The sequence below is a fragment of the Anopheles gambiae genome, chromosome 2 (assembly GCF_943734735.2).
Source record: "Anopheles gambiae chromosome 2, idAnoGambNW_F1_1, whole genome shotgun sequence".
NCBI lineage: Eukaryota > Metazoa > Arthropoda > Insecta > Diptera > Culicidae > Anopheles > Anopheles gambiae.
Genome location: NC_064601.1, coordinates 100,480,069 through 100,495,728, shown reverse-complemented (window position 1 = coordinate 100,495,728; position 15,660 = coordinate 100,480,069). Strand labels below are relative to the sequence as shown.

General features: G+C 37.9%; 2 protein-coding genes across 2 annotated transcripts in view; one reads left to right on the top strand and one right to left on the bottom strand.

Moving 5' to 3' along the window:
* LOC1277026 (uncharacterized) overlaps positions 1–15,660 on the top strand; it is a 64,768-nt gene that overhangs the window by 38,241 nt on the left and 10,867 nt on the right. The window contains exons 3-6 of the mRNA XM_061649530.1: positions 7,151–7,274; positions 14,146–14,231; positions 14,495–14,590; positions 14,767–14,829. Of these exons, the coding sequence (XP_061505514.1) occupies positions 7,151–7,274; positions 14,146–14,231; positions 14,495–14,590; positions 14,767–14,829 (369 nt within the window). The remainder of the gene's footprint in view (positions 1–7,150; positions 7,275–14,145; positions 14,232–14,494; positions 14,591–14,766; positions 14,830–15,660) is intronic.
* On the bottom strand, positions 2,059–3,421 carry LOC1277027 (serine protease SP24D-like). The gene is given in 5 exon segments (XM_316450.2): positions 2,059–2,543; positions 2,631–2,719; positions 2,722–2,773; positions 2,775–3,003; positions 3,067–3,421. Coding segments are annotated over 5 exon segments (813 nt in total). The 5' UTR covers positions 3,360–3,421; the 3' UTR covers positions 2,059–2,393.

The window sequence follows — 15,660 nt, the reverse complement described above, 5'->3', positions numbered from 1 at the left end:
AATTTCTAGTTGTACAGATGTGTTTTAATTGATTTAAAGTGTTAGGAAGGTAAATGAATCATCAAACACAACAAATTTTCGGAAAAATACATACTTTTATAACTGCTTCGTCTCATAGTCGTCTTATTGTGTTTCAATTGTGGCTCTAGTCAAAGATACCTTCAAAACTGTGTATACTGTAAATGGATCTTAGTTTTGAAGCTGTTTTCATTTGAATAGCGAGAATTAATGCCACAATATTGAATTCTTGCGTGATTTGATCGTACAAAATGTATAAATTTGAGTGTAGTAAATATTGACTAAAGTACTGTATAACGACTGCAGTCAACTCACACCGGGAAGAGTGTGTTTGTTTTGAATTCAATTCAATTCACAGCTTGGTATACGAATTTTGGCCTTTTTTGTAATTTACTTAGAGGAAACTCATTTATTTATTTATGGCTATTTTGTGAACCTATATTGGTACTATTGTAAAAAAACACTTCAAAAAGTGAAATTTTGATCAAAAGGCAATACATTTTAGTAAATCAATAATATTTCATAAAAGTTTTGCAAAGATAATGATTTGCTTTGTTATGTGGTCATTTACAGCATTTACAAAAATGTAAAATTCCTTATGAAATCTTAGGAATATTAGGAAAATCTTGACACATTTAACATAATAATGGATTTTTCGGAACATTATGTAATGCAATAGCACCATTAAGCTTTTAAACCCTTTGTAAAAAAACCAGAAAACATTTCACACTAACATAAATAACTGCATAACTCTTAAAATATCGTATGGAGCGCATTTTAGTGCATTATCAGCACTATTGGTACTACCATCACTGCTCACACACTAATACTCACTAAGTAAATAATTTTAATACTGGGAAATATTTCATCGATAATTAGTATTTAGTCAATCGTTTGTTTTGCCAATTGAAGGATCTATTCTTCACTAAAGCTGTCGTTAATGAGCTTATGGTCTGTTTTTATTATGTAGTTCTGCTTTTTAACTCCAATAAACTACTTCTGATAGTTGATTGAATGACAACTTGCCTGTAGCACAGGAGTTACATAGTAATAAATAACTGATGAGTTTCTAAATTGGGTTGTAGTGGATATTTAGATGGAACATTTACACCATCAAACTTGTACTGGTGTCTTAAAATCAATCATATAATGAAAGTCATGTTAGAGCGATCTGAATGTGTGTTTCAGCAGATTGTAACACAATTCTTTTTATAGGCGTAACGACCAACGCGGTCATGTCGGCATATATAGCCTATAACCTATGACGGGTTTGTTATTGAACCATTCGAGATGGTGACTGTACCACGGTATCGTCCCCTGTTGCTATGAACTGTTTTTACTATACAATAAATAATTGTTCATAAAGATAATTTTGTAAAGAATTCACAATAAATTTGATAAGTAGATGTGGTTGATAACTGAAATACAGAACATATACACATATGTTTGATGAAACGGATGAAAGGCAAATTCAAGACAAGCCCACAAATACAAGAAATTCGGGGAAACAGACAAAAACACGTGAGAAACGTTGCATGTCGAATTTCAAATTGAACTGAACTTCAGGTTTATCGTGATCGTTCAGGTTTATCGTGAAGTTCCCCCGTGCTACGCAAGAGATGGAACAACCAGTTTTCAACCCAAACGCATTCATGCATCAGTTGCTGTTTGAATCTTCGAATTCATTGGCAGAGATTGTAGATAGAGAGTTGCCATACACCACAGAGTTCAATGAAGTTTGTTTTTCTTTTCAAAACAGCTCTTCATAAAACAAAGAAATCCCATACACATGGCGCTAAAACGTTCCAAAGTATGCATGTGAATTTGAAGAGTTTTATCTTCTACTTTATCAACACATACACACTACACATACAAATACACTATACATACACACATACAAACAATAAATTATCATATGGCTAGGGTGGAACCCACTTTAAATGGGGACCTCATCTCAAGACATCGTTTCCCAACAGTCATCAATCGTTGTGTGTAAGCAATCCTACGATCGCGGAAGGCACCTTGTAGTAATCTCGCTTATTTAATGCAAAAATAAAAACAATCTAACCCCCCGCTGTTTATTTATATCAACATGTAAAAGCGTCAGACATCACAGAAGATCCCAGAACTGCACAGGGAAGCGCGCGCGTGTGCACCTTACAAACAGCATACAAGTCAGTGCACAATCTATCTTGGCGCAACCTCCCACCAATCACAAAAAGACGTCACACACTGCAGGTGAATAAATATTTTCCCCTACAGTGTGGTTTTTTGTATGTGGGTGCTAGTGTCTGAGTGTGTTTGTTTGTTTGTTGCCTCGCTCCGTTTCGGGGAGAGTCAGATCCCGCTGAGAGCCTGCCCCAAGACTTGCATGACTAATAGCGGCGCATCGTTGTCTGAATCCAGGTTACAAAGTCGGACACCTTGGCGTACCCGTCGGGGCTGGCCGAGCCGCAGTAGTTGATGATAAAGTTAGCGACGCCGACGAGCTGATTGTTTAGTATGGCGGGACCACCAGAATCGCCCTGCACGTGCAAGAGAGTGATAGAGAGAGACGTGGAGTTACCAGATCACGTTTTGGGGCGGTGGAAAAGGAGAACAGTAAGACTTACATTGCAGGCACCATTATTTACCGGTGAGGTAAAGCAGATAAGTCCGGTCGAAATACCGGTGGCCATGCGGCACTGCTGATCCGCCACCACGGTAGCACGGTTGTATCGAAGCATGTTTGATACGGGGCCACCTTGGTACATACGGCCCCAGCCCGAGATAACGACCTCACTGCCCGCCGGCACGCTGGTCGTTCGAAGGGCAATCGGTCGGATGTAGGCCGAGCTGGGCAGCGACAGTTGCAGCTGCAGCAGTGCCACGTCGTTCTTGAAGTTGCCGTACCGCTCGTGCGGTATTACTCGGGCCACCGCACGCCGCACACCGTTGCTCAAGCTGACCGATCCGGCCACCACAACGATCGACGATGCTGGAACACTGTTCGGAAGGAGTTTGCCATTAACATCAATTCACACAAAATGCCACCAAAATCACACTTACACCAAGGCACCGTTGTAAACACAGTGAGCCGCCGTAAGCACCCAGCGGCTTTCGATCAGCGATCCTCCACAGGTCAGTGCGTTTCCGCGCAGTAGCGCCACCTGATGGGGGAACTGTCCTTCCGACGCGACCGATCCTCCGACGATTCGTGCACCCTGGAAGAAGGGACGCCGTGCCTGGGATCCACCCGGCAGCACATCGTTCTGCTCACTGAGATGAAACCGTACACCGGACACGAGCGCGAGATAGGCGAGAGCGGCCAGCGCCAGCGGTACGCGATCGGCGAGGGTCATTTTTTTCCTCTCGCTGCGGGAAGACTAATTTCCCTCGAGCGCTGGGGAAGCTTATTTAAGCGGGCCGAGAATCCCCCGACCGGAGCTGACACTTATCGCTGGCACACCGCTTGTCCAGCGAGCAGTCGAGTGGACGCAAGTCATCAAACATCGCGCCCACACACACACACACGAAAGCATACGCCCCACTCGGGTAACAGTGCGAGCGGAAACGGTGTGACCGCATCTTTGCTTTGGATGTCTTTATCTTTCCAACGACGCGATGTCTTGGGCTGTAATCGCGATGGTCGCGATACGGTAGCACGGTGGGATTGGGTCGTTGTGGGTTGTTTGGTGGAAATGCAGAAATGAATTCAGTGAAACACAAAAAATGCAAGGACATTCGAGTGACGACGTGCAGATTCATTTGAAAAACGTCGCTAGAGTTGCTTTCGATGTACAGTTGCCGTTAGGCTATAAATTATTGATGAGCAATGAAGGCGATGTGGGCTACCGATGGTGATGGGCTTTGGGACAGTTCGGATTTTGAGGCACATACTTTAATTAGAATGCTCTGGTTGGCAAACATTTCAAGATATTGGACGATTGGTAAAAAAGCCCATTATCATTTTAACAGCTTGAATCTATCTCCAAATTGGCAATGTTTAATTCGATTCAGTGGAATGCTTTACAGAAGAAAAAGTGACTTAAAAATGTATCAGTTAACGGATGTTTTATAATTGATGACTAGGAAAGGAGCCCAGAGGGTAGAAGCTAAGGGTACAAAAGGTTAAATGTCTCGTTCAATGTCGATAGAAGATTGATGTTATTTTGTATTTCTATTGAACGTAATTTAAAGACGTCAAGCATACTCTCGATGTTGATTTCCAAAACTTATTTATTTGTTAGTAGGCAGAGAACTTTAATGATGATATATAAGCTAACTGACTATATTCTGTGATCTTGATTTCGTAATATATGAAAAACGACGAAAAAGGAGTCGATGTCAATTATCAAATAATGAGTTTTACTAGATGGCTAACTTATACGATCACATAAAGCATATCGATTTAATTGCCTTTGTCTTGTTGTAAAATGACTGTTATACGATGCTATATAAACTACACAATAAAAAATTCATAATATATAAAATGATGCCTTACAATAGTCATACATAAAGATGGATATAAATGAAGTAAATATTACTAGAAAAACAATTAAGAAAAATAAGAAAAATATAAAGTTTATAAAAGACGAATTTAACTAAAACAAGTAATAGTAAAAGCGAACCACAAGCAAATAACAGACAAACAGAGATAAAAAGGAAAAAAATGTGTGAGAGAGAAGAACATAGCAATTGCAAGAAAATTTCAAAAGAATTAGAAACAGAAGAATAAGTAGAAGAAGAAGAAGAAGAAGAAGAAGAAGAAGCAGAAGAAGCAGAAGAAGAAGAAGAAGAAGAAGAAGAAGAAGAAGAAGCAGAAGAAGCAGAAGAAGAAGCAGAAGAAGAAGAAAAAGAAGAAGGGATAGAAAAAGAAGAAGGGATAGAAAAAGAAGAAATGAAAAAAAGAAGCAGAATTAAGATAAGCCGAAGAAGAAGAAGAAGAAGAAGAAGAAGAAGAAAAAGAAGAAGAAGAAGAAGAAGAAGAAGAAGAAGAAAATGAAGAAGAAGAATATTTAGGTGTAAGAGAAAAGTAGACAATAGAGAACGAAAAGAAGAATGAGACGAAGTAGAAGAAAAATGATAAAATAAAATGAAGAAATATGCAGTAAATAAAAATGAAAAGAAGAAGAAATGCAAAAAAAGTAGACAAAGACAAGTGATAATCAAGGATCAGCAAAATTATTGCACTACCGAGTATAACTTATTAAAAATTCGTTAAAAGAATGAGTAAAAGAACACAAAATTACACTAAACATGAGTCCATATGCTACACGCTCTGTAACACCGAATGGACAAGAGTAGTGAACACACGGCAACGATCCAACACAGTAACAGTTCCATTGCAAAGGGTAAAATATTCCGTCGTTGCCAACCCTTGTTACCCGATCGATAACAAACGATAAAATGTAAAGTACCATTCGAGCTAATTGGTCGATATCGTCCTCCTACGTGTGTGTGTTTAATTTCACTTTTACACTACCAATCGCTCTGCACTATTTGCACTACACTCGACCGCGGTCTGCTGTTCCCGTTTCGGACACCATAGTGTAGCCCCCACAGATCGTAACGACGGTTGTCACACTCGCAAGGTATGCAAATACTTTCGCACGATAAGATACCGAAACAAGGCACGGGAAACGGGAACACACGGGCCAGATGATAATGTTGCTTCCTCCATGTTCGTAACCCTTTCGTCAAACCCCCCACCGCTTCTCAATCCCAATGATGCTGCCTTCTGATAAGATAAGCTAGCGTCCAGTAGCTAAACCAACAGCGCGTCATTCAGAGAGATGAGGAGCACTTTTTTGTCTCTTGTGGAGATAAAATATCTTCTTCATCCAGACAGTGACACACACACACACGCACGATGACCTTACCTTGAGAAAGTGCGTACACCAACCCATCATAAGCTTCTTCCAGTGCTTGGCAAGGCTACCAACAGGCAAGGGTCACGGTAAGCCGTCAGTAAGTCATCCAACGGAAGGTCGTTCGTTTTGCGTTTGGTTTGCTTGTGGTTCTATTCGTTCGTATAACTTCCTCCCATTCGTTCGCAAGCGTTGTAGTATGTGCAAAGAAAGCTCCTACTGAACGCATCTTCGCTGGGCAAACGGAGGGCACGCTTATCTAGCTGCTCCCGCTTGTCTTTCGGCTACCGGAACAGGGGTCGGGGCGTTACACTGACGCTTCGCTAAGCTATTCTGGGAAGATATTAAATTCCACACATACACCGATGTACGTGCGGTCTCCTTTTTTTAAGAGGGCATTTGAATGCGGGAAAACAGATTCTGCTGGATTCAGCTGCCCGGGCTGCGGGAAGGAAGAGTGAAATTAAGTTTAATTATGTTTGGGATTTAACGGGAAAGCACTCCCCCGGGGAAAAGCAAAAAAAGAAAGGCTGCTTTTTTGTGTGTGCGCTAAGGCACCTAAGCCGCTTTGATGAGGAGTAAAGCATAAAGAGCCCGTAAAAATAGAGATTCGGGGCTAATAAATGCCGTGGTGCGCTCGGGACGGGACGCGGAACATGGAAAACAGTGGAATTTACATCGTGCTACAACCGCACTTTTCCGCGTAAGTTCGCTTCGGGAAGATTTTTGTTTGCTTTGTGTGGTACCGTGGGGTTCGATTGAAAATTTGGTTTGGTTTTTGTTTTTTTGGCAGGGGAAAAGTCCCTTGAAATTGGCTGTTTAATTTTTCCCTTTTGTAATTGAAATTGATAAAGCTATAAAGCGTGTTCAAATTTTGTCGCGACCTGTCCCGCTATTTGGCGTCTACATTCCTTCTGCGAAATTGGTCGTAATAAGGCACAATTAAGCTGAAAGCACAAGCTCACCACGTGATCGTGTTTCGAACAGTTTATATTGATGCCGGTACGCAAAAATAAATTGCACAAATTGAGTGCTGAACGACATTGAACGATGAAAATGTTTCGTTTCAAGTCAGCTTCGCGAAGCAAATAACAATTCCCCTATTAATAATATTGACTTCGGGTGGATTATCCTGCTCCCTCATTAGCATGTGCTTCGATTGATTGGTTTACATATTAAACGAAAAAATAATAATGAGAAATGGGAAACCACCACCAGCAACACCACACCCTAACAATGTTTTCACACCACGTACGTTTTACTCGATTCGATTTCACTTGCAGATCTACTTCAGCATATCCTGCATCACGATGTCACTGTTTCTGCACGAGGAGCGGCGCTATCTGCGGGGCGAGGTGGACAAACCGATCGGCGAAAGCTTCCTAGAGCGGGACACCATCTCGGGCGGTGCGTATGCAAAGTTGTGCTTTTTTTGCGGTGCGTTGTTTTTTCCTTTTCTTGGTAATCTTTTGCAGCACGGTGAATGAGAATCGTTTCTACGCAGCTTAGTAAATTGAAGCGTCGAAGAATTGGTTGAACAATGTTTTAGAAACGCTATTAAAAATAAGAAAAATTTAAGCTAATAAATTTAACCAGCACGACAATATTAGACTGATCGCCGTAGTTATGGCTCGTCGAAGATTGTAATTATGTTTGCTTTTTGTTGCAGTATCTTATGTAAAAAAGATCTATTAATAGTAAACCCATGATTGCTATATTTGAGGTAAATGTAGCTTTAAGCTTCGCTGCGTAACAGAGGTTTTTATTCGTTTCTACCAAGCCAAGTTAATTTCCTCACTACCTACTCATAATGAAATTCACAAGAATGAAGTGACATTTTCGCTTCAATTCATTATGATAGCAAGTAAACTAAAAAAACTCACCTTTTCAAACTCAATAAACTAAAAAAACTGACTTTTTCAAACTCAAAAAACTCAAAAAACTCACTTTTTCAAACTCAATAAAGTCAAAAAACTCAATTTTTCAAACTCAATAAACTCAAAAAACTCACTTTTACAAACTCAATAAACTCAAAAATCTCACTTTTCCAAACACCATACACTCAAAAAACTCATCTTTTCAAGCTCAATAAACTCAAAAAACTCACCTTTTCAAACTCAATAAACTCAAAAAACAGATGCAGTTTATATGGATTTAAAGGCTGCTTTTGATAGCATCGATCACAACATCCTTTTAGCCAAGATGAACAAGTTGGGACTTGGGCGAAATTTAATATGCTGGTTAGAATCGTACCTTGTCAATCGATCGTATGCTGTATCTTTCTCACGGTGCCATTCAAGGTCTTTCATTGCATCATCTGGTGTGCCACAAGGTAGCAACCTGGGTCCACTACTGTTTGTACTGTTCATCAACGACCTATCGTATGTAGTACCAGCAGCGAATCATTTAATGTATGCAGATGACATTAAAATCTACATGACGATAAAAAATGACACAGACCACTCCGAGCTACAACAATACCTTCTCGATTTTCACCAATGGTGCAATCGAAACCGCCTGAGCCTCTGCATTGAAAAATGCCGAGTCATTTCATTCACACGCGCACGAGAAATTAAGAATACCAGCTACACAGTTAACGGTTTACCAATAGAACGCACTAATACTATGAAGGATCTCGGAGTCATACTTGATTCAAAGCTGTCATTTGACCAGCAAACAGAGGAGGTGATTACCCGAGGTAATCAATTGCTTGGCATGTTGTTTCGGATAACAAGAGATTTCAAAGACCCAGTCTGCATCAAAGCGTTATACTGTGGTATTATCCGCCCGGTACTCGAATACGCCTGTGTCGTCTGGAAGCCCTCAACCCAAAGACTTTCTGAGAGAATGGAATCGATACAGCGTCGCTTATCCCGATACGCAACACGCTTGTTACCTTGGCCACCTGGCAGTCAGTTACCACCTTATGAATCGCGACTTCTGCTCCTCGGACTGCAACCGCTCCACATCCGACGCCGTACCGCACAACAACTATTTGTGGCTGGTTTACTGCAAAATAACATCGACTGTCCTTCCCTACTCCAGCAGTTAAACTTTTACGCGCCTGCTGTTCAGCTTCGCTCTCGTCCGTTACTTGCCCTGAACCGTAGTCGAACTGGATATGGATCTAGAGACCCCCTCAACTCCATGATTAGGGTGTTTAACGAAGTTCGTCATTTGTTTGATTTTGGAACCTCAGTGCAATCCTTTAAAAACTGCCTTAGAAGCGAATTATTAAGATGATCTTACTACTTATTTTAATCTAATATTAGACTTAAGAACATTCACACGGATCCATTGTTATCCATTGAACGAGTAATAAACAAATTAAACAAATTAAATTAAATTAAAACTCACTTTTTCAAACTCAATAAACTCAAAAAACTCACTTTTTCAAACTCAATAAACTCAAAAAACTCACTTTTTCAAACTCAGTAAACTCAACAAACCCACTTTTTCAAACTCAATAAACTCAACAAACTCACTTTTTCAAACTCAATAAACTCAACAAACTCACTTTTTCAAACTCAATAAACTCAACAAACTCACTTTTTCAAACTCAGTAAACTCAAAAAACTCACTTTTACAAACTCAATAAACTCAAAAAACTCACATTTTCAAACTCAATAAACTCAACAAACCCACTTTTTCAAACTCAATAAACTCAACAAACTCACTTTTTCAAACTCAATAAACTCAAAAAACTCACTTTTTAAAACTCATTGAACCCAAAAAACTCACTTTTTAAAACTCAATAAACTCAAAAAACTCACTTTTTAAAACTCAATAAACTCAAAAAACTCACTTTTTCAAACTCAATAAACTCAAAAAACTCACTTTTTCAAACTCAATAAACTCAACAAACTCACTTTTTCAAACTCAATAAACTCAAAAAACTCACCTTTTCAAACTCAATAAACTCAACAAACTCACTTTTTCAAACTCAATAAACTAAAAAAACTCTCTTTTTCAAACTTAATAAACTCAACAAATTCAATTTTTCAAACTCAATAAACTCAACAAACTCACTTTTTCAAACTCAATAAACTCAAAAAACTCACCTTTTCAAACTCAATAAACTCAACAAACTCACTTTTTCAAACTCAATAAACTCAAAAAACTCACCTTTTCAAACTCAATAAACTCAACAAACTCACTTTTTCAAACTCAATAAACTAAAAAAACTCTCTTTTTCAAACTTAATAAACTCAACAAATTCAATTTTTCAAACTCAATAAACTCAACAAACTCACTTTTTCAAACTCAATAAACTCAAAAAACTCACCTTTTCAAACTCAATAAACTCAACAAACTCACTTTTTCAAACTCAATAAACTAAAAAAACTCTCTTTTTCAAACTTAATAAACTCAACAAATTCAATTTTTCAAACTCAATAAACTCAACAAACTCACTTTTTCAAACTCAATAAACTCAAAAAACTCACCTTTTCAAACTCAATAAACTCAACAAACTCACTTTTTCAAACTCAATAAACTAAAAAAACTCTCTTTTTCAAACTTAATAAACTCAACAAATTCAATTTTTCAAACTCAATAAACTCACCTTTTCAAGCTCAATAAACTCAAAAAACTCACTTTTTCAAACTCAATAAACTCAAAAAACTCACTTTTTCAAACTCAATAAACTCACTTTTTCAAACTCAAAAAACTCACTTTTTCAAACTCAATAAACTCAAAAAACACACTTTTTCAAACTCAATAAACTCAAAAAACTCACTTTTTCAAACTCAATAAACTCAACAAACTCACTTTTTCAAACTCAATAAACTCAACAAACTCACTTTTTCAAACTCAATAAACTCAACAAACTCACTTTTTCAAACTCAATAAACTCAAAAAACTCACTTTTTCAAACTCAAAAAACTCACCTTTTCAAACTCAATAATCTAAAAAAGCTTACCTTTTCAATTTCAGTAAACTCAAAAAACTCACTTTTTCAAACTCAATAAACTCAAAAAACTCACTTTTTCAAACTCAATAATCTAAAAAAACTCACCTTTTCAATTTCAGTAAACTCAAAAAACTCACTTTTTCACACTCAATAAACTCCAAAAACTCACTTTTTCAAACTCAATAAACTCAAAAAACTCACTTTTTAAAACTCATTGAACTCAAAAAACTCACCTTTTCAAACTCAATAAACTCAAAACACTCAAAAAACTCACTTTTTCAAACTCAATAAACTCAATAGACTCACTTTTTCAAACTCAATAAACTGAATACACTCACTTTTTCAAACTCAATAAACTAAGCATTAAGCTCCGCTACGTAACTGAGGCTTTCATTCGTTTCTACCAAGCCAAGTTAATTTCCTCACTACCCACTCATAATAAAATTCACAAGAGTGAAATGACATTTTTGCTTCGAATCATTATGACAGCAATTATGGGCCTTCGAAGTAAATTTTGCTACTTCTGTAACTTTTTTACATAACGTAGGTTGCAATGGTTGCAAAAATATAAAACAAAACGTAACGTAACGTTTCAATAGTAATAAGCTTTATGAAGAAAAGGTTTTTTTTCATGAGCTAACTAAAAAATATTGACTTTTCTTGCAAAAAAAACCAAAAGTCGTTTCAATGTGAATGCTTGACGCTTGACAGCTAAGCATGTTTTAGCGAAATTCCCCATGAGGCTGCGGGAATAGCTCTGGAGCGCACGACGCTCATTTGTATGTGTGTTGGGCACAGCATTCTCCCAAGCGACGACGACCAACCTGCTACGGTTCTTTAGAAGCATAATTTATTGAAAGAAAGGAAACAAACAAACGAATTCAGGCGAAACCTGCCTGTAACTGGAATGTGGAAATGGCTTCCTCAGTGTTGTTAGCCAAGTGAGAGACATGGATCAGTGGAATCATTCAAAAGCTTATGAAACGTCAAACTGTTGTCTTCATTACTATGGCAACTTGGAAGGGCAGAACCACGCGTTCAGTAGAAAAAAAAAACATCTTTTTTATCTGTTTACACTTGTAATATAAACTCATTTCTTATATGTTTGACATGAGTACAAGCGAATGCAGCTATTGTACTGATAAGCTTGTCAAGTTGCGTGAAATTGCTGTCAACCGAAAAGAGAGTGAAATGTGGAAGTGTTGCTGTCGCTTGCAAAACCGAGTGACATGACGTTAAGCAGCATGTTCAATAGTAGCAGAATGATATCATACATGGAAATTGAAGCTTATTCAATATTTATAGGAAGCAAATAAGCAAACAGAATAGAGTTAAACAGTGTAAGCAAGCAAAAGTATTTATGCTCACTAAAGTAAATAATCGAAAACTGTGTCTCAACTACATTTTACCCTTTTCGGGTTATCAAAAATATCTACAAAATTTAAAACAAGTCATCCTGTCTGTACAAAAAAGCTAATAGTCTATTCCAGATGTATAAATTGACAGCATTGCACATAAAAACGTCCATATTGAACAGTTTTTTGAACAAATACTATTGCCTTGGATGTTTTTTAAAGGGCAAAAAAGTAATTTTACGCATTAAATTTCAATTTTTACGTAAAAAACCTCCATATAAAGGTGTTCCTTCACTGCTTTTGCTCGACTTCAATGCATCTTTCCAATCACGTTCTGTCACTTCCCACCAGCATTCGTCGCTGATACACTTCACCTTTGCTGCATCACCAATTAGCTCATGGAAAATGCATTTCAACAGCATCTCGACCGAACTGGCATCCCTAGCCGGCTGGCCAAGAGAAAGGGGACACTGCAAAATTGAAGCATCCCATCATCACCTTGTTAATTTTCCAATCATCCTTACAATTTTTGCTTCCTCCCGTTTTTGTTTCCCGGTCCGAAACGCAAGCCAATCCTGCCCATATAACCGAATCGAAATTCAACACTGCACACATACAAACAGCGGTATCGTTATGATACGGTTGAGGCTTTTCCACAGTAAACAGATTGGCAGTACAGAACGGGAGGAAGTCCAAAACGGGATGAGAAAGGAAACGCTTCATCTTCAAACGAATAATTGCGATTGCATAATTAATGCAGTCCAGATGACAGGGATTGCAACAGGGGTGCAGATGTAATTGTGTTCGACGGGAATGTGTGAGAAGCACTAGGCCGAGTGAGAGCGATGGACACTCCCCCTGAAAGCTTATTTACAAAAGCATTCACTTACCTTCAAATGAGGCAAGCCTGATCCGGGGTTTTTTTTTATATTGAGCGTAGTTTTTTGCGCTGGGTCCCAAAAGCAAATAAATAATGATTAATTTTATAGCATTTTTAACCCATTTTTATCCTTTGGGTAGGGAGCAGGGTGTCGAAAAAAAGCAGTCGAAACCGACTGATTGACAAATGCTTCTAAAAGCTATCAAACCTCTCTGAACGGTTCGCAAAATGCACAGTACAATTACCTGCGTTTGTTAGCAGCAGAGAGCAGAGCAAAAAACACCGTTGACACACATCCTCTCGCTTGTGATTTACAATTTTAACGATATTTTGTGGCGTTTCAATTAAAATGTGGCCAACGCAAACGAAGAACGGTAGACCGTGACTTCGAAAAAAGGATTATTAACATTATCGAAGTACATAAAGCTCACCTACATCGTCAATCAAAGGGGAAATAACAACATTTCTCCCATTCAAGGACACCATCCTTTTAACAGCATCCGGCCAGTGGTGTTGGAACTATTGAATTGGGAAAAGCAAATATAAGCTCGCCTGTTGCATGTAGTAGTCCTTTAGCTTGGTTTGCTTTTTTATCTGCAAAAAAATCCTTCAAATGCAACTATTCAAACAAGGCAATTTGGTCGAATCAAAATTCCACCGATTGAATATTGGGGCTTCCCTTTTACTCTGCTCAACCATTCGCGCCCATCCCACACCGGGAAGGCAAGCTTCAAAAGCTTTCACGAGTGCTTTTATTTTGTTGTTTGTTGATTTGCCTCTCCAAGAATACTGCGCTGCATCGATGGATGGGTTTTTGTTATTTATTAAGCTCAATTTAATCTTCTTTTTTTGTTGTTGTGTGTAGAAATAAACGACTACCCATCACCATTTCTCAGTATCGTATTAATGCTCGTCTCGACAGCACCTGCCACCTGCCAATGGTGCCGTTCAAGCAGCAGCAATCGAAGTTGATAAACGGCATTTTGTTCTGCATTTAACGCCTGTTTGCAATTAAAAAATTCTTTCTGCTATCGCGCTTTGAAATCACACACACACACACACACCCACACACACACACACACACACACACACACTGCGATCCTCATGACGTTAAATCATCTCTCTTTTCAGTCACGGTCAAATTCAATGTACTGCTGCTCATCTTTGCCACCTTGGGCGTCCTGTCGTCCGTGCTCGTTCTAATCGGATTAAAAATGGTACGAATCAACAAGCGCACCTTGTTATTTTTTGTTTTGTTTTCTCCCCTCCGGCAAGGAATTCCACCGAAAAGATTTTCTTTTAAACTGTTTCGCTTTTTCTTTCTTTCATTGCCTTTTTTTTATTTCTCCCGTTCATCAAATCTCTGTCCGGTTTTTAACCTTTCTAAAACGGGCTGCTTCATTAAATGCTATCGTTTGTTTGTTTTTTCTCTCTATTTTTCTCTCTCTCTCTCTCTTTCTGTTTTTTTTTTCATTTGCAGAACAACCGTGGCCTACTGTTGCCATGGATCGGGGTCATGATAGCGGATCTGCTGGTCGAGTGTGCACATTTTGTCTATCTCATCGCCATAGAAACGGTACGGTAAAGGATTTGACCCTTCATTGTGGATGTGTTTTATTTTAAATTCCATGCTACAGTAATAGAATAAGCAGAACCTTTTTTTCTGTCCCTTCCTTCGTCAATGAAGTCAGTAAGCAACATTGTGTGACTTATGTTTTTTTGTTTTGTATCTCCTTTTTCTATACATTTCAGCTTAAATTTGAGCCATTGACGGCGATGCTGTTTACCATTGATTTTTTCATCATGTGTCTTAATGTAAGTAAATTGTTTTATTCCACCTAGATTTATTTCAACACACGCACGGTATGTTACTGATTAATGTAGGGATTAAGAACAGTCAAGCGTCGATTTGACGGGGACAAACAATTAATATCATGTCAGCCATTCATAAACGATGAAAGTTTTAATTTTCCAGCTGTTATATAAACAGATAAAAGTGAAAAATCAAGCTTTATTGATTGAGGCTTCGTTTGATGTACCGTTTGGCTTACTGTGTGACCTGTCAACGTGGCTGTTATAAATTTATTATTTCGTAATGGAGACGCCTAGTACATCATGTATATTTTGAAAATGAACATTTTTTTTATACTATGCGAGGTGAATAGTATGCTCAAAAGCTGTACTTTAACATGTAACAAATTTTTATGTATAGGCCCTGTCAAAAACTGGGATGATATTTTTTTCCCCCTTTTTGATAGCACTTACTTAAGTACTAACATAAAAACAAAGTTCAACAAATTAAAAATGCAATTAAAAATACACAAAATGCTAAATGCTTAACAAACTGATACTGGAAGCTTATCTGATAATAGAGTAATTGAATCAACCAAGTCTGTAATGATTGTTATGAAGTAATTATTTTTTATACTGTATTTCTTATCAGAACATTTACACGATGGAGACGCCTAGTTTCTTATACTTTTTTTAATTCAAATTTCATAATTTTTATTTAACTTATTTTAAATGTTATCAGCTTTATTTAATCGAAAAAAAAGTTAAAAAAGATGAAAAATGAAATTAGAATATTGTGTATGAATTAGAATATTAAAATTATTATTTTACCCGTTCAGTGTTGTGGAGGCGCCT